The 19,061-nt window shown below is 38.7% G+C and overlaps 1 protein-coding gene across 1 annotated transcript in view; it reads left to right on the top strand.

The window, feature by feature from the left end:
• The window catches only part of ZNF277 (zinc finger protein 277), a 41,783-nt gene that overhangs the window by 19,366 nt on the left and 3,356 nt on the right, over positions 1 to 19,061 (top strand). The window contains exons 3-9 of the mRNA XM_059472381.1: positions 1,362 to 1,450; positions 3,140 to 3,222; positions 7,798 to 7,889; positions 9,227 to 9,337; positions 11,187 to 11,319; positions 17,507 to 17,574; positions 18,749 to 18,845. Of these exons, the coding sequence (XP_059328364.1) occupies positions 1,362 to 1,450; positions 3,140 to 3,222; positions 7,798 to 7,889; positions 9,227 to 9,337; positions 11,187 to 11,319; positions 17,507 to 17,574; positions 18,749 to 18,845 (673 nt within the window). The remainder of the gene's footprint in view (positions 1 to 1,361; positions 1,451 to 3,139; positions 3,223 to 7,797; positions 7,890 to 9,226; positions 9,338 to 11,186; positions 11,320 to 17,506; positions 17,575 to 18,748; positions 18,846 to 19,061) is intronic.

Genomic DNA, 19,061 nt, shown 5'->3' with positions numbered 1-19,061 from the left:
GATAGAGACATTTATTAAATCTCTCCATTTGCACATTTATGCCCTAAAAGCTCAAGGATGACTTAGTCTGGAAGAACTGCAGTTCTGTGTAGCAGCTCTTTCAGTGAGCACTGCAAACAGGAGCAGGCAGGGGAGAAGGAAAGGCTCACCTCTCACTCACTGACATCTGAGATGCTGCTGAAGGAGCCCCAGCCACGTGTGCTGGCTCCACTGTGTTTAGCTGTCTGCTGTACCACCGCTCAGTCCTCTGCAGGTCAGAGTCAGCAGAGAGAGAGAAAGATGTGCTCATTCCTTGGCTGCTGCAGGTGAAGTCCTCAAATATATTAGGTGAGAATGGTAGAGGCAGCGTGAAACACTATGGGGTGTGATAGCTGTGGCAAGCAAACTTACAGATTGCACAAGTATTAAAAGCTGCAGCTATTTAAAAATGCTCTCATAATAATGAAAACTGATTTTTTAATTATCTTTTTCCTAATTTGGTGGCACAAAATAAGAAGAAATCATTGAATAGCCTTTGCCTTACCAACTCTCACATGATTTATATCATACATGAGTACAAATTTAAGCAAGCATTTAAACATTTTCAGACTATTTTTTAGAGTAAAATTCTGATTAGTTAGCACAAGAGTTGCTTGGTTCCCTTTATCATATAAATGAAGTGATGATTTCTCCTTGGTTCGACAGTAGCTTCCTAGTTCAGTGGAAATCTCATCTCAGTTGTGTTCTGTTGATGCAGCTGTAATACCAACAAAGATAGTACAGAATGGTTTTTAAAACACTGTAGTTGATGGGTTAAACTTTCAAGATATGTTTAGATCTTTTCTTATTCTGCCTGCTGTCTTACCCCCAGGTGTTCAGGGACTTCATTTTTCTGTCTTTCTAGTTGTCTGCCAAGCTACAGCTTTCACTGTAACTCCACAGGAGACCTGCCAAAACCTCACTTTTGTCAAGTTGTTGTTTTTTATTGAGTTTCAGCTTCCTGACTGCGTCTTGCAGAACACAGAGCACAATATTTTGGGAATTTGAGAATGCTCTATAATATAGCTTTTCAGTAAAGATGCATCTGAGTGGCACTTCTGTCTTTAGATGTGAATAGGTCACAGTGTTTATGCAAAGCTTGGTGCAAATCTGCTTATTGAGTTCTTCACTTTGTCAGCATGGTTAAACCCAGTTTAAGTGAAACTGAATTAATTTCATAAATTTGAAAACTAATGTGAAGAAAGAAAAAAGGGACACAGGAGTTAAAGAAACAAAAACACATAAGAATTTAGAGCATGAGAAAAACAAGAGCTAATCAATTTTTTATTACAAGTTTTTCAGTGTTTCCTTTTTCACTGATCATCTCCCCCTTATTTTTAAAGCTACATCCTGTACTGGAAGAGGAGGTTTGCAGAACAGCCCATCACAGACTTTTGTAGTGTGATAAGAACAAATTCAAAAGCTCCACTAGGTAAGTATGCTGCTTGCTCACTCTCTGATGGGCAGATCATGGCATAATTTCTGGATAATATACTGCTGCTTTGATCAGCCAAGTGTGTCTGACACTAGGGCAGAAAACACAGGAGTAATGTTTAACTCTTAGGCACATATCTAAAGTTACCTTTTCCAAGGATTGCAACACATGCTTCAGCACTGTGCTGAGTGAGGATGAGATCAATAGAGGCTTAAATGTGCTGTGAACTGGGGCCTGCTGCAAATCAAGGCCTGGAAGCAGAGCTGCTCACATCGTGCCTGGGGAGACCTTGGTACCCATGAAACATCAGCGATGTCCTTCCAAAAAGATGAGAAGCATTCCCAGTGAGCTGCCTTTGCTGACTTCACCCTGCCCACCTCCTGCACTGATGCTGCTAATTCTTCTTGGACATCAGGGCCACATCCCCCTTCCTTTCCCCTGCCACAGTGCTCCCTGTGCCAGGAGATGTCATCCTCACAGGAGCCACACAATTGTGCAGTTTCCTGGGCTCCAGCACAAGTCTGAAACCACAGTTCACTGTTCTGCTGCATTGGTGGGGTGGCATATTCCATCCTTGGGACAGTGTTGGCTGTGTGAAGGAAGTGTTTTTCTCAGAAACAGCTCTGATGCATTACTTTGGCTTTCCTTTTCTAACAGAAAAACACGGTTTACCTAAAATAGATAACTTTAGAGCTTTTCTGCATCTTTAATTCTCAACTGAGACCTTAAAAGAGAGGAAACACTGCATACAGATGGTGTGAGAGATAGTTAGAAAGTGGAAACTGAGTACAAAATGGATGAAAGTAATTTTTTTCAATTATTTAAAGTAATTTAAAGAAAAGTAGCTCTGGAAAACATGAAAATCATTCCAAAAATCATAATTCTGTTTCTTTTACAAACACTTACCACTCAGTTTGAAAACTGCAAATCAAGCACCTGGAGAGCAGAATTATGAAATATCAATGAGCCTTCTCCCTCTCTCCCCCTCATCACCCCTCCCTCCCCCTCCAGAAAATTGTTCTTATCTTAACTCATTTTCTTTTGTATTTTCCTACATGCTGAGTAATTGTAATTCCTTTGAATAAAATTTGTTGCATTCTTCAATTGGATGTGACCATAAATAGTAAAAAGTTTGCTAAAGATAAAATATCTATAAAATATATAATTAAAAATATAGATTAGGCAAGTCTCAATGTATGGTACTGAACAGTTGTGTATATCCACAGGTGGAAAAATATTTGATGGTAAAAGGTAATGTGATAGATCAGAGCAAGAGGAGGATATACCAAATTATGATAGCTTCTGAAAACTGACAGTTACTTAGGGAAATAACTGTTAAGATAAAATTAAAGGGTATTTCAAATTTCTTTCATGCTGACTTTAATCTGTAACCAATGTAAATGCTAATTGTTTTATGTATCCAGAAGAACCATCACAAAAATGAATAAAGCTGGTAGTGGAGAAAAGCTGTGCAGGACTTTCGCCTTCATACTCCAATATAAATATGCACAAATATTTAAACATGTTTCATTAAGTTATGAAATTAAACTAACTGACTTTTGTAGGTTAAAAATCACATCCTTACATTGTTAATGTATTCCAAAGTCTTAGCAAATTATCTGCCAGTAGTATCCAAAGCAGCTGCAACTTCCCATTCCTTACTCACACTTTCTAATCTCTTAACAGAGGAACAGGACAATTATTTTCTTTTATGTGATGTTTTACCAGAAGACAGGTTACTTCGAGAACAGCTTCAGCAAAAGAGACTGGTAAGAAGTTATTGTTTCATTTTTTAAGGTAAACACTCCAATAAAATAATATATAATAACTTAGCAGGCATTTTAAAGTGAAAGCATTTTTTGCAAGATGGCAAAATTCTGATTTTTTTTAAGCTCATTTCTCTAGCTGCTGCACAATCATACACAAATCTCCTGTTTATAGATTTTTCCTTGGGATAAATGTACAGGTTGTGTGTCAGTGTTCCACACAAGTGGAGGATACACCCAGAACACTGAAAAAGGTTGAGTGTGCTGAACATTTTTCTGCTTGCAAGGATCTGCAATGCATTGACACACTCTCTTTCATGAAATAATACACATCTAGGGAAATAAGCAAACTAGAACTTGGTGTGAGATACGGTGAGCAGAGAAGGTGACATTTACCTACAAAACCTTTGAGCAAGCTGTTTTTGTGCATTCTCTCTCTCCCAGATTTCATTAATTCACAGTCTCATACTCACAAGCACCGTGGTGTGTGAGTGGAGAAAGTCTGGCCAGTATTGTTTCTGTGAGATGCAAAGGACATGAAATGCCAGCTCTTGGGTCCACATGAGCCATTCTGGTTCTTCTTGCCTGATGCCAGCCTAGTACTGTGGGCAGACCTTGCTGAGCTGTTAGGCATTGTCAGTTCTGAATGTATGTCAGTTCTTCAAGTTCAACTCTTGCTGAGCAGCTTCCAGGAGTCTTGGGCCAGATTTTTGGGCAGTGGGGTTTTTCCTGGTTTCTTGTTTGAAATAGACATCTGGAGTCAGGTTTTGCTGTTGGGCTGATTTAGAAATGAATGTTACATGGTACATGGCAGCCTTGTTGACCATCTCCTCATGTTAGGATGCAGGGAATTCCACTGGAGATGCACAATACCCTGTGTCTGCACTGTGAGATGTGAGAGTGCAGGCCTTGGGGTCTTTACATTCCTCAGTTTAGTGCTGGCAGCCATGTCCAGAGAACTGTCAACACAGGCCTTTTAACCCTTTGTTGTGCTGTTTCTTCTGGTATGTTTATATTACAAGTTTGTACATACACAGCATGCAAATAAAGACACAGTAAGTGATGTGCATTCAGAATGAAGGAGAACCTTACAAAACCCAAGTTCTAGTCCTAGGGAAATTGGGATTGGCAGGCAAAATCCAGTTGGTTCAGCTACTCTGTGAGTGCTATTCCTGCTTGCTGGCAACAGTAATATTCTTCAGCTTAAAGTAGTGAATGACTAGTGAATCCCCAGAATTCGAGGAATATATACAAGTCTTACACAGCTTTCCATAGGATCCCAGCTTCTGAAAAGGAGAAATTCTGGTGGTAGTTCTTCAACTGGAGATTTCCCATGGAATTAAGAGTTATCTGAGCTGAAACCTGCCTTTCTATATAGGCCCACTGGATTAGCATGGATTCAAAAAACCAGCTGATGCAGTCATGCCTAGGATGCTTCCCTTCCAAAGCTGTCTGGGATCAATAAAAAAGGTTTGTCTGGATCAAAATCTTACCCTTGACAGCAGCTAAGTGTCTCTGGTATTTGCTGTCTTCTGATCTAGTAGTGATCCTTTCCCAAAATACTCACTTTGTCTCCTGCAATTGGCAGCTCAAAAATTTCTGAATTCAGTAATATGAGCCTCCAACTCTGAACCCACAACACCTTCCAGGATCCCCACTACTTGCAGGAGTGAGCTGTGCAGCAGCTTGACCACACACTGGGAGAGAGCCTTGTATTTGGTCATTTTGAACCTGTCATGTCACACCTGTCAGGTTTTTGTATTAGAAGAGATGGTGAAGAATTTGTCCTTAGTATTATCCAAACCATTCGTGACTTGTCTCCTGATTTATCTGCCTTACATTCTGTCTTTCATTAGTCCTGTGCTGGAGGGCACACTCATGGTGAAGAAGGATAACAACATCCTGGACTGGTTTAGGAAGAGTGTAGCAGTCAGGTCAAGGGAGATTGTCCTTCCCCTCTACTCAGCACTGCTGAGACCACATCTGCAGTGCTGGATCCAGCTCAGGGCTCTCCAGTACAAGAAAGATATGGACTTCCTTGAGCAACTCTGGTGCAGGGGCACAAAGATGCTCAAGGGACTGTGACATCCTGCATAGGAGGAGAGGCTGAGACAGCTTGGACTGTTGAGTCTGGAAGACAAGGCTCACTAAGGGGAACTTACTGATGTGTATAAATACTTGACGAATGAAAAAGGAGACAGATTCTTCTCACCTGAGCCCTGAGGATAAAAGGTAATGGGCATGAATTAAAAACCAGGAAATTCCCCCTGAAAACAAAGAAACACTTTTTTTTTTTACTGGGAGGGTGGTCAAACACTAGAGCAAGTTACCCAGAGAGGTTGTAAACTCTTCCCCTGTGCACAGTCAAAAGAAAACTCAACACACTCCTGGGTAGCCAGGTAGAGATGACCTTGCTTGGGCACAGAGGTTGGACTTGTTGCTCTCAAGAGATCCTTGCAACCTCAATGATTAAGTGATTTGAGGTTGAGGAATGCTATTTAGTGGTTCTTCACAGTGCATAATTTCTGCACTTCTCTGTATCTTTAACAGTTTTCTACAAAACTTCTGGGTTTGTGAAAGACATGTGGGCATGCAGTGTCATAATGATACTTGTTTCCCACGTGTATGTCATGTTTGTGGCTTTCAGGGAGGAAAAAGGGTTGTGTGCAGCTGATGTTTACATAGAACCATCTTATTACAAATAATATCTCCTAGCTGCTATAAATTGGAGTGTACCTTTTTGCTTTTTAAAGGGCATTTGTTTCTGATTTTGTGGTGTTTCTTACTATGCAGTTCTGTACCAACTAAGCCTTCTCTCCACTGCAGTGCCAAGGGCATGAGGAGTCTGTTGGCAGGTGAGCAATCTCATCTGCTCTGCAAGTAGACATTTCCTCAAACTCTGGAATGAGTGGAGAATTTAACCCAAAGCAAGTGCTGGTTTTGTTTACAGAGTAATTAAATTAGGAAAGAAAGAAATATGCATTTTTATTTTGGTGCAAAATCATTTGCAGTTATCACTGTTTTGAATTTCAGAATTGTATCCTCGGTTTTTACAGAAGGATTTTGTGAAATCGAGCTGCAGCTGTAGTTGGGGCTAATGGAGTCACTTCTTTAGTTACAGCAATAAAGTCTGTTTATTTTTTCATTTCCCTTTGCTGCAATCTGAGTGTTGACTTGCAAGTTAAATAGATATTTTGCTTTGTAAAGCCTTTACCTCCAGACAAGTCCAGCAATTAAGAGTGAGCTGGCAAATGGGCTCATGTGAGTTGCGTAGAATAAAGACCAGAACTATACAACTTTTGGTGATTTTTCTGCATCCTTTGAATCCTCACTGCTGTCTCCAACAGCAAGCCCAAACAAGGACAAATGCTGTCTTTAAAATGTGCTGCCTGAAGCATTTCATTCTGCAGTTTTGAAACTGCAGTTTAGGAATATTTCAGGCTGTATTGCAGCAGGGAGCTAGCCAAGGTGGATGTCATGCAGAGACATAATGGTGATTGTGATGTATTGAGAGAGTCCAAGGAATGAGCCTGAAGTAGGTTAGAGAGCACAGCTTGCTGAAATAGCTGACAAGGCTGTGAAATACAAAACAGATACAGTCTTTTGGAAAAACACAGTCTTGACAAAGATTTCCTAGTTGTGAAGCACTGCCAGGCAAGGAAGTACCGGCAGCAAAACTGAGGATACATGGAGGGGCAGTGTCAGAATAAGGCACCTGGGTGTTTTCTTTAAATAAAAAAACTAACATCCCCAGACCTATTTTTTTGAAAATACATGCTTCCTACAACAGCACTGACCTTGTCCTGCTGTCATGCATACAGATATTCACCCATCGTCTGACTGGTAGTTTTAGGTGGGAGCTTCTCTTTCTCCCAGTAAGTAAAGACCCCAAAGAGGAGTCTTCACCAAGACTGCAAGCTGTCCCAGCTTCCCAGGAAGAGCTGTTTGTGTATGATCCCCAGTTTGTCACAATCTGAGGCTGAGACAAGGTTCAGGAGGTTGAAGATATGCACTGGAGGGGAAGAAGGTGTTAGTCCAGTTTAGTGTAATGCAACATCAGGAGTGCTTGTGGCATGTGCCACAGCTTCTTACAGAAACTGCCAGGGCTGTGTCCTCTACCAGGAAAAAGCCCTCTAGGTCGCCTGCAAGTAGCTGTGTAGGACTGAATTTGCCAATCCATGGGGTGTTAGGTGGTTACCCATAAACCTGCTCATTGATACCAGAGGTGAAGCTGAATCACAGCTAGAAACATTAAACTGATACATTTTATACAAAACTATTTAAATAGTTGCATAAGATCTCACCCTGGACTGTATTTATTTCCATGCACCATGTAGATAAAGTTAAGATAATTTTACTGGAGCTTAGCTGGGACACATACTGCCTTTGGAAAAATTTGGAATATCTGTGAGAACCCTCACTCAAAACATACTAACATCTGGTTTGTGCCAGCAGTACATTTCAATTTTATATGTTCATTGTTACAAGTAAGGATAAATATGTATAATAAACTTATGTGATGGAATGATTTTATGATTATGGTTTTCTCTGAATAACTATATCTGTTCCTTTTCATAGAGAGAAATTCTAGAACAGCAACAACAAGAGAGATATGACACAAGTTTTCATAGTGTGTGTATGTTCTGTGATCAAGAATTCACAGGAAACAGGTTTGTTTATTGCCCTGTTTGCTTCTGTTTTATTTTTTGATACCTGCTCGGCATCTTTGTTTATGTTTTCAATGTCATTGAACCAGTTAATGCATAATGGTAGGACTCAGACGCTAGAATTAACTTTAAGGTATAGTTTATGTATTTCTTTCAATTGAAGTGGCATTTTAAATAGATTCTGTCTTCTCAAACTTTTTTATTTATTCCAGTGCAATTATTTCTACTACACAGTATGCTGGAGTTGGGAACAAACCATTTTAAAGAGAAACTTCTTTTTGCAACTGTTTTAGTGACAAGGACAGCTGTGTAAGCTAGTGTGATGGCTAAAAAAACTTTTCATCCAGTTGTATACTTTCTTGTTTAAAACTCACCTAACTAGTGTGAATTTGAATATCAAATGAAAAAGAGGAGAGGAAAATTAGAGTGAGAGCAGAGGGCTTTACAACATCAGTCAAGTGTGAGCAAGAATTGCACTGAAGTGCATGCTCCAAAGGAACTGTGTTTATTCAGAGTAAATCAGTTTCAGTTGGGGAGGGTAAGTCTGCTTGCATGGGTAGTTCTGGTAAATCTGGACAGATAGAAGCACCAGGGGTCATTTTCCTGCAGGTCATCCCAGTGTTCTGTGAGTGTCCCTCTCTACTGCCTGGTGACATCCTCTGCTTCCTCCTGAGTCTGACAGGCAGAGGGCATGTTTGAAAATCATGCCTGGACCAGGTAAAACCAAGCATCAATATTCAAATATTTCTTTAGTCCTCAAAAGCAGAAGCTGAGGCATATAGAGAGGTTGGGCACCTAAGGAATTTACCAGTATATGTCTGTCAGAAGAATATCTTATTTAAACATCCATTATTTTGTGTACACTTTTGAGTGCCATTCATGTTGCTGGTGTGAAGCAATATTGATGTAAAAGCACATTGCATCCAAGAATTTCTGCTCTGCTAACCAGCAGAGAGAAGTCTGACGAAGGGCTTTTTGGAATGCTTCTCAAGGGGGTTGTTTGAAATGTGATTTGCTTATACAGAGTAATGAATGAGCTTTGCTAACAGCGAGGGTCAAAATAAACTATATTGTAATTTTCATTTAAAGGATTATATTTCATGCATGTGGATGGAGCAGTTGAAATGTTACTGAACATTCAGCAGAGCTGAAAATGAAAAGCTTCCTGTTTCAATAAAATTGCATTCTTATTTCCTAGCAGTGGCAGCAAGACTATTACTGTTTATTTAACATTGGCTTTTATGCAGTTTTAGAGCCATTGGTGTATTTTAAATAAGTAATTAAATTATTCTTATGTATATGCAAGAATATGTAACATTCTATTTGAATGTCTTTTGTAGATCTGTTCTTCTCAATCATATGGCAAGAGAGCATGCCTTTAACATTGGGCTGCCAGATAACATTGTGAACTGCTATGAGTTTTTGGCTGTATTACAGGAAAAGCTTGACAAGTGAGTAGAGTTTTGTTTGTTTTCAATAAACTTGGGTTGTATTTCTTTTAACTTGGAAATAGTAAAAATGAATTCCACATTTGTGACTAGTTAAGAAGAAGCAAAGAGAACATGTAAGTTTATTATGAGTCCTCTTAGAAGTCTTTTTGTTGCCTTATTGAAAGCCAGTTCCAAACAGTTAATAAATAGTATGAAGTCAAGTGCCATGTTTCACTTAGGTGTTGCACAGTTTGACATCGATAATAGCACATGCCTTTTTCTCATAACTGTTAGCATTAATGTTCTTTCTCATCGTGACAAACTTTTTGCTAAACATCTCCTTAACTGCTGAATACAGAGTCCTTGTTCCAGTCTTCTTTTGCCTCCATCTACCATCGCTGTGGGATGTTTGCTCTCTCCCTTTTGTACTGCTTAGAGAGCCAACCCAGAGCAGAAGGGGATAGATACATGTTAACTTTTCCCAGAAAAGAAGACATTTTAAGAATGCCTTCTCTTTTATCATTGGTGTTGCCGAATGCACTGAATTACCATGCTCACTGATAATTTGCAGCTCTACTGTTCATCAGTAGGACCTGAAGCTTTCAGTTCAAGGCGGTTTTCTCAAACCTGATCCTCTCTATAGTTAATGCACATGCTGAAATTGTGTCCAGAGGAGTGAAAGGCCACTCCCCCTACAGCTGAGAATAAACATATTAGCTATGCTAGTAGAATAGTACCTGAGAATAAATTACTAGAGGAGAAAAATCTTGTTTCAGGCAAATAAAACTGCATTATGTATGCTGACAGAAAGCCTTCTGTACTCTTCATGGGAATGCCTTTCTCAAGTAGAGCAAACACTTTGCTGTTAGCAGGTGGAGCAAAGCAGATATTAAAATTCATAGATGTATTCTGGCATCAGACCTATGATTCCCCAGCAAGGCAATCTTGATTTGAAGTCTGCAAGCATAGGGAGAGCTCAAAACTTCTTAAATGTCTTGAAAGGCAGAATGATACTGAGAATCCTGAATTCCTGCTGCACACAAAATATCTGAGGGGAATCTGGAAACAAAACAGTTTTATGATGCTGATTTAAGGCAATGCATGTTCTGTTTTGTTTGAATTGCTCTGAAATACATACTGTGGTAAAATTCTCATTTGTTAATGAATGTTTTCACCTTCTTAAGTAATGTGTATATACACCTAAATAATACTTTCCTGTCTATGTACATACATATATGCAGGTACCTATGTGTATGTATGTCTGTCTGTGAATTATATTTACTACTCTGTCTGTGTGGATATGAATTTACTTACAGAATTTTACTTAGGATTTCAAAACCCATTGACCATCCTGGCAAACTTTCATTTGCCCTCCCTGTTGAGGTACAACTATAAAAACTTTCTGTTTAGCTAATTTAGATTGTTTCAAAAGATAAGTAGTGTGTTCACAGTTTGTTTCTTTTCAATCTGAATTACAAAGGAGCAATTACAGATGGATTGGATGTTAGTGTAAGTCCATGCTGAGTTACAGAGCTCACACAGTGAGCAATCAGCAGCCTTTCTGTGCCTGCTTTGGGTAATCAGACTTTTCTCCCACTTTGCATATGGGGCAAATAGTAAAATTTTTTGTTATCTATATTTATCATTTTTTGTGATTGTTATTTCTGTTTGACTCTACTGTGATCTAAGATTATCTTGTAATTATTTTTTTTTCAAATAAGCTTTCTGTTTCTTTTAGTTTGCTGTGACATGCTTAGGTTAATCATATTATATATAACTCCAGCTTATTTAAGTTTATTATTTTACACTATTTTCAGTTTAACATGTTTAACCTGTTTAACAATTTAACCTGTTTACCTTTTTATCTTAGCTTGCAGTGTTTATACTGTGAAAAAGTCTTCAGAGACAAAAACACACTTAAAGATCACATGAGAAAGAAGCAGCATCGCAGAATCAATGCCAAAAATAAAGAATATGACAAATTCTATATCATTAATTACTTGGTAAGTAGTTCTGTGAATAATTAGCAAATTGACTAAAGAGATACAGACATTATCTGGTTAAAAGTGAATAAATCCAAACTAGCAATTAGTATAAAGGTCAAAAATCAAGTGAAGTATTCTTAAGAAGTATGCTCATTTATGGTGTGATATTCTGGATAATTGTCAAACTTAAGCACTAGTAAACATTTTTTCTTGAGACTTGATTTTGAGAGATGCAAGAGTGTAGCTTGAAGAGACACTAATCATCATGTCATTAGTGCTCAGTCTCTGCTTTAAAAACAGAAGGGAAGGTGAGATTGAGCAATTAAGTAAATGGAGGCCTAACTTAAAGCAAGTTGGCTTCGAGCTCATTTTCTACAAACCTGAAGCTGGAAGTGCTCTTCAGAGGATAAATTAAATGCAAAGAGGAGGAAAATGAAAGACACAGAGATGAAAGAAAAACAGTTAGTTTTTAGCCTCCAGGTAGGTGTATGTTGCTAAATATTTTTTTATCTCAGACCTCTGAGAGAGTGTGCATGTGTATGTAACAGATTTTCATTTGCTGCCTTCAACTTATGAATATAGGAGCTGCTTCAAAAGCTGCTATGTTCTGTCCCAGAAATAACTGTGGTTCACCTGAAGTAGTCTTTGTGCCTTCTACATGTGCTAATATCCAGGTTATAAATAGGCATTCATGACTGTTTTACCTACTCTTTCCTTTTAATTTCTCTCCATGGGTGTTATATTAATACTGAGAACAAAAATTTATATGTTTAATGCTCTGCCAAGCCCCTTCTAACCAAGACAGAATGATTTCCCTTGGTGACATTTTATATTTTTCTTCCAAAGATCAGTGATCTGAGACCTGGAGGTTTTTTCCTAGATATTCAAATGTCTCAATGTTGAAAACTGACCTGTATTTGCTACACAGTGAGGAAAAAGTTGTGAAGCTGTGTAGGGTAGATGTTCTTAGATCCTTCACAGAACTGAGCATTTACTTCTCCTTTGGAAGTTAACAGATTTTAATTTCATATAATTGTTTTAAGTGATTTTAATAGTTTCTACCTTCTCTGCTTGTCCTGCATGAAATATTATGTTTTCAGAACTTGGCATCTTTTTAAATGATCTTTTGTCTCTCATTTGCATTCATTGTTTACATTTTAATCTGTTCCATCTTAGATCAGGAAATTGAGCTGGGTGACTCCCCAGAATCTCTGAGAACCATGAAGCACTACTTGAGAAATCTGAGAGACATGGGAGAGACAGGGAGGTCATAACATGGATACAGACACAATGGCTGTGCCATGTTAATAAGCAGAATATGCCAAAGTAAATATGACAGCAAGGCTGATATTCACATACCTAACCTGTTTTTTCCAGTTGCTCCAAAGCTGGTGGTCTTGCCCATATCACCTGAGGATGGTCTGTGTTCTTTGCTTGCTGACCCACATGCAGGTGTGCTCTGAGTGATGCTGCTGCTTGTGTGGCCCCAGACCATGCAGACTTTGACAGTCAGGGCCTTGGTCCCCTCTGCCTGCAGCTGGGATTCTGGCCAGCACCTGGCAGGGTGCCTTCCTGTGCCAGCCTGATCCAGCTCAGGTGCTGGTCACTGAGTAGCATCACTCAGACATGCATTCCTTCATGTTCTGGAAATTACAGACAACAGTAAATATGACTCAGATAAGCTATGTCAAACCACCAAAATGTTTAAAATTGGGCAGTGGGTACTGCATATGCAAGATCTGCGCCAGTACATCTTCTGGGACATACTTGAATGATCACAATTCTTTGTCTGGCTCTACATGCTCTGCTACAGCCACATTGTCTTTCCACACATTTTCAGTTGTCTCCACTACAGTCTACTCAGGGGACTGTTTCTGCTCAGCCTTTCTGATCCTTCTGACTATACCCACATCAGAATTTCTGACGTTTCTTCTTTTAAAGGAAGAATTTTTTTTAAAGGTCAAAAACAGACTAAAAACTCTGTCTTAAACACTTATAAGATGGTTCACTAATAAAATACATGTTTGCACACAGGAAATTTTTTGGAATGTTCCTACATAATGGAAAGTGTTTGCTTTCCAAACAGCCTTTTATAACCCTTTTTTTTCTGCACAGAGACAGGAAGACTAAAAGGAACAACCTCAGTTTCTTCACTAGGAGTTCAGTAGATTGGCATTTACATTTTAAGGAGGAGATATTCTGTAGAGCACATACATGCTCTACAGTAGATTATATTAAATATGATAGGATGGATTTTTTTCAAGCTGCAGCTATATTCAGTAAATTCTAGATGTTACACAAGATCTGCTTTTTGTAATGGCTCAATGTAGTGATTTTCTTTCTCTCCCCTAACACCTCACAACTTACCAGAATGATTTTTAATGTGTACTATCAAGATTTACTCATTTTTCCCAATGAGTGTTAGAGGTGTGTGTTTCACATTGCTGTAAATGCCCAGGGGATTATACAATTTCAAAGACACAAACATGGTTTACATATCACATCTGAAATGATTCCCCAGTGGATTTGGAGGTCTTTTGACTGTATTGTGTAAGTGTGGAAGATTATACCAATCCTACAGAATGGCTTGAAGTGTTAATTCAGAGACATGAATTGGCACTGGAGTGCAAAGAACTAAGCAACAACGTATTTATGATATACAGATGTAGAATTCCTTATTTTCTTTTCTTAAAAAAAAAAACACCTAATTTCCTTGCTTCTCTGTGTGTATTATCCTGTGGCCCCATGGCACACCTTACACAAAGAGCCAAGTAAAAATGGAGAGAGAAGAACTTTGTAATGTGGTGCCTGCTGGAGGCCATGAAAGAACAGAAGGCAGTATTAAAACTCTCTTATTCCCAGAGGAACAGAGGCAAACCCAGACTGACAAGACCTTCCTTTTTGTATTCACCTGATTGTTACCAGCAGCACTTTTAGGTATGGAGTATCCTTTGTAGGAAGGCCAGATGTCTGTTTTCAAATTGACTAATGGCATGTATCTATATACAGTATGTAGCATCAGTGAATTAATACACTTACAACTGAACTAGGCAGCTGAGAAATGGTACCTGCTACTTACTAGAAAGCTTGTTTCATAAAGCCTTTATTTTCCTCAAAAACAAAAAGATATTTTCTCCTTATTGCCAAGCTCTAGGTCATCACTATTATCTGGGGGCCAGGGGAAGAATATTTTATTATGGGAATCACTTTTTATATTTAACCTCTTTTGATTTGTAGTGTTTATTTTGTAAAATAGTAAAGGGAAACTCTTCATAAGTTGGTGATGATTCAAGATTTAATAAAATCCCCCAACTGGGGAATGCTTCATATTGAAATTCATCCAATGAGGATTAACTAACATTGGGGTAAGGCCATCTCCTCTTCCTGACGCACCATCTCGAGTCCTGCAGCAATATAAACCACATAACATAACTCAGATCATCACAGCAAGGCAGGTGAGAAAAAGGGAAAATTTGCAGGGGAAATCAGCATATGTTTGGAGTTTGTGAGCTGCCCAGGCCTGGATCTCCATTTGCATGTAGTTTGGGAACTGCTCTTTAGGGAACACTGCTTGAGATACCAGCTGCTGTTTCTAGTTTCTCCCATCTCTGCACTTTTTTCAAGATGGGATGTGTTGCCTCAGTGAGGCACACAGACTTTCTTCCTGTAGAACAGCACTGTAGTTGCAAAGGTAAATTGCCAGTGAAGCATTTCATCTCTGTGCATTTAGACTACATTTTGGAAGAGGAATTAATCAAACCACACACATTTGCATGTTCTCATTTTTCTATAGCATCATCCTCTCTGTGAGGCACACAGAAAGTATTTAAAAGAAAAAGTTGTTTTTTCTTGAATATATAGCAAGGCCTGCAGGGTTTTTTTAATTATGCATTTTCTAGTGTTTGAACTATTAGCAATGTCAAGTCTCATTTTTTCTCTGGTTTTGTTAAGAATTTCTTGGGAATCTCTAGAGATCATTCCTGGCAGCTCTTGCATCTTGGATGAAAAAGCAAAGAAAATTGAATACTTAACAAAGGCACCCTTGGTCCCAGATGCCCATCAAGATGGAGAACTGAAAAAGTGTTAAAAAAAAAAGAAGAAAAACCTGAAGGATTTTTAGGAATGTTTCAAAGAACTCTTTTCCACCCAATTGCTCAGATTCAGTCTCCTGCCACTTTCATCACAGTGTTCCTAGTTATCCATTCACCATGCAATTTTCCAGTGATACAAGACCTGGTTAGCTTTTAGCTTTTTCCTTTTCTTTTTTCACCTCTGAATATAAATAGATGAGGGAAACAGAGACATCTTACAAGCTCCATCTCTGCCTTCTTCACAGAAACACCATTAAAAACATCAGCAATAACAAAGCTCAGGCATGTTTTTTCCCTTTCACCTTCAATTAAAAGGTGAAGCTTAAGGCTGCTGTTTTGAACATACTCTCTTGTGCTGATACACTTTGAGCTGGTAAGGGGAAACATGGTGAGCATTCCTCTTCATTTTGCAGTGGTTGTGAGCCACTATGTGCTCATTAAGGTGCTAGCATTAGCAGACATAGGAAAGGAGTGTGCAGCTGGGAGAACATGTGGTGAGAGGTGTTAATGGCTTCATGATATCTCACAGTAATGGTGACGTTAATGAGTCTCCCCTCTCACTCAGAGAGCTTACACACTACCATGTAGTATCACTGAATTAATTACACAATTTTCATTCTGTAATATATGATGACATTATGTTTAGAGCTGTCTAGGGACAATTGTTTATCATTTTCCTGATAGACACTAACAACTTTAAAAATTCTCATTAAATTGTTAAATGATGGATATCTTTTCCTTCTTTTTCCAAACACCCATGAAGGCAATAATCACACTTGTTACTAAGAATGTTATTAAATATATTTATTAGTAGGGATATTTCAATAAAATCAATTAAAGTATTATCTTTTTATTAGCTGTCTTTTTTTTTATGGGACAAGATCATCAGTTGTAATCTTTGTGAATCCTCCATAGCCATCAGGTTCAAAAATACTATTCTGATTACTGGTTAGTTTACTTGGGTTTATTTGTTAAGGCAAGAAGAATCCCAAGAAAGAAAAACACTAGCTAAAGATCACTGCTGGTATTTGAGTAGAGCCCTTCAGCTTTTTATTGACTGTTATTTACATCTCAGTCCTGCTGAGAGTGCTCCCATTGTGCTGAAGGCTGCACAAATGTATTGTGATATACTTCTTGCTGAAGGTCTTTAAGGTATAAATAAACAACACAGAAAGCAAAAGGAGGAACAGAACACCATGAATAGATGTGCTTACGTTCATGCCTGAGAAGAGGAGAGAAGACAAAGTGGAGCTCTGTGCCCTGGCTGTCCTGCTTTCTGGAGCACACTGGCTGAGCTGACACCGGAGCACTTTCTGGAGCACTTCAGCTAAGCTGAAGTAGTTGCAGGGAATGTTTTTTGTTTGCACTGGCACAGCCTTGGCAAGGACAGCTCTGAGTGCTGCAGCTGGAGCCCCACGTGGGGCAGCTGCATGGAGCAGCACCTGCTGCTGGAAAGGCAAGGTGGGCAGATGGGAGGGCAAACTTGAGGTATTGATAACATACCTGCCTCAGGAACACTTGGGAAGTGTTGCACTGTAGGGGGATAGAATATAAGAAAATAAAGGTAGTATAGAAAGTAATCTTACCCCCAAGGAATTGCAGCTGGGTTAATTATTAGAGGTTAGGAGCAGGCCTGACTTTCACAGGCCACAGCTGTCACCAATAAGAAGAAGAGTGTTATAAAAGAGTGGATTGGTGGGTTGAGGGGAAGTGGAGTTGGTTAGCTACTGCAGGAAGAACAGAGGCAGTGCTTAGAGGAGATGCCCATGAGAAACATTAAGGAGGTATGAAACTCTTGCAATAAGGAGACAAGAATATGAAACCTTTGCAATATAATGACAGCATTGCACCGCTGGTTTTCTTGAGAACTCTGTGCCGAATCATCTTCCTCTCAGCTCTGTGTGGGAAGTGCCCTGTTAAATGATGAAAATAATTCTTACTTTAAAAATTCTTACTAAAGTAGTGTTGTATGACTACCTTTTACTCACAGCAGTACTGAAGTGATCCAAAATAAGACATTGATTGTGACTTCTGAGATGTTCATTCAGTTCAGTGAAAATGTGTGATGAGAATTAGGAGATGTTTTTGTCTTTTCTTTTGTTTTTTCCCCCCAGGAATTTGGAAAGTCCTGGGAGGAAGTGCAGTCAGAGGATGACCGGGAATTACTGGATAGCCTAGAAGAGTAAGAGTTACTTATGTATCCATTACACAGACTTGCAGGACCATTATTTTTTTAAGTAGTTGCAGGGAAAATGCTGTGCACAGTTAGTACACAGTTTAAATTCATTTAAGCCAATCAAATCAGCTCCAAATTGTCCTCATTAAAAACACTTTTCAGCAATGAGCGCTGTAATTTCCATATTTCAACCACAAGCTTGTTTTTTGTTTCCTTAGAGCTCAAACAAGAGCCTTCTGTCTTTGTAATGATGTAGACAAAAAGCATTGTTGTTTAATTTTGCACCAGAAAACATTTGAACAGATTCTGCTCAAATTTAAAAATTAAAAGTAAGCATCAGAAGTGTCAGTATGAAGAAGAAATTGTATTAAAAATTGATAAAAAAAGTAATAACTAGAGATTAAAGAAGGATTTCAAAGGAAGCCTCTCAGCAGTGCTGATTCAGGGCAACATCCACCTCCTCTGCGTTCTTCTGTGGTCCAGGCCCTCAGATCACTGCAGAGGTGATTTCCTTGGCCATAGCAAATTGAATAATCAGAGAGTAATTTATGGGAATCAAGGTCCCTGATCTTCCTGATTCTCTCTGTGACTTGAGGGTAATTTTACTTGACTCTGCCTGGTGCAGTAATAGTTCTATCTCTCAGCAGCATTAGGATTTAAATATTTTGGTAAAGTATTCTCTGTGTACTTGTCTAAATGTAGCATAAGTGAGTAATTAATATTTCATAAGTAAATAACACTTAGAGTCAGCTCTGCCTGATGGTTATTACTTTGGCTGGTGTATTGAAAGATTAGAAAGGTATACAGCAATTTTAAAAGACCTCAGAAAAATAAATACTGAAGGCAATATTAAATGACTTGCCAAACTGGATAGAAATTGAAGTTAGGATTCTGTTTATTAGTGCAGACAGTTTAAAGTAGGATTAAATGACTGTCTGCATAGAAATTACCCAATATTAACTGCTCAGTCTTTCTCAAATTTCTAATTTTTTTAGACTCTACACCAGATTGTAATCATGTATCCAGCTATAAATCCACGCTGTCTTTTCCACCCCTTTAAAATATTCAGTTTCTCTGGATTTATTTCTAGTGTTGTGAAAGCAGAATCTGAATTGCCCTTCTCAAAATGTCTCTTCTCTTTCCTAAGACTAAATGAATCTTTTTGACTTTTATTCATAAGAGATTGGTCTGACTGGGAAGAGCATCCTGTATGTGCAGTTTGCCTGTTTTGTGAACAGCAAGCAGACACCACAGAAAAACTCTATCTTCACATGCAGGTAAGAGTTCTTTTAAATAACAGCTTTTTCATCAGTGTGGAATTAAAAATTGTGGTTGTAACATCTTTATTAAGGTCAAATCAGCTGCTGCATTAAAATGCCCTCTTCAGCACAGAACTAAAGGACCTCCAGCATCTATTCTTTAAAACATGCGGAGAAGTCAAGCTTTACATTAAGAGTATGACTAGCTATTACTTGTAAGTGTACAGACTGCTA

This window comes from Ammospiza nelsoni, chromosome 5, assembly GCF_027579445.1.
Source record: "Ammospiza nelsoni isolate bAmmNel1 chromosome 5, bAmmNel1.pri, whole genome shotgun sequence".
NCBI classification, from domain to species: domain Eukaryota; kingdom Metazoa; phylum Chordata; class Aves; order Passeriformes; family Passerellidae; genus Ammospiza; species Ammospiza nelsoni.
This window is presented reverse-complemented; position numbering and strand designations above follow the sequence as displayed.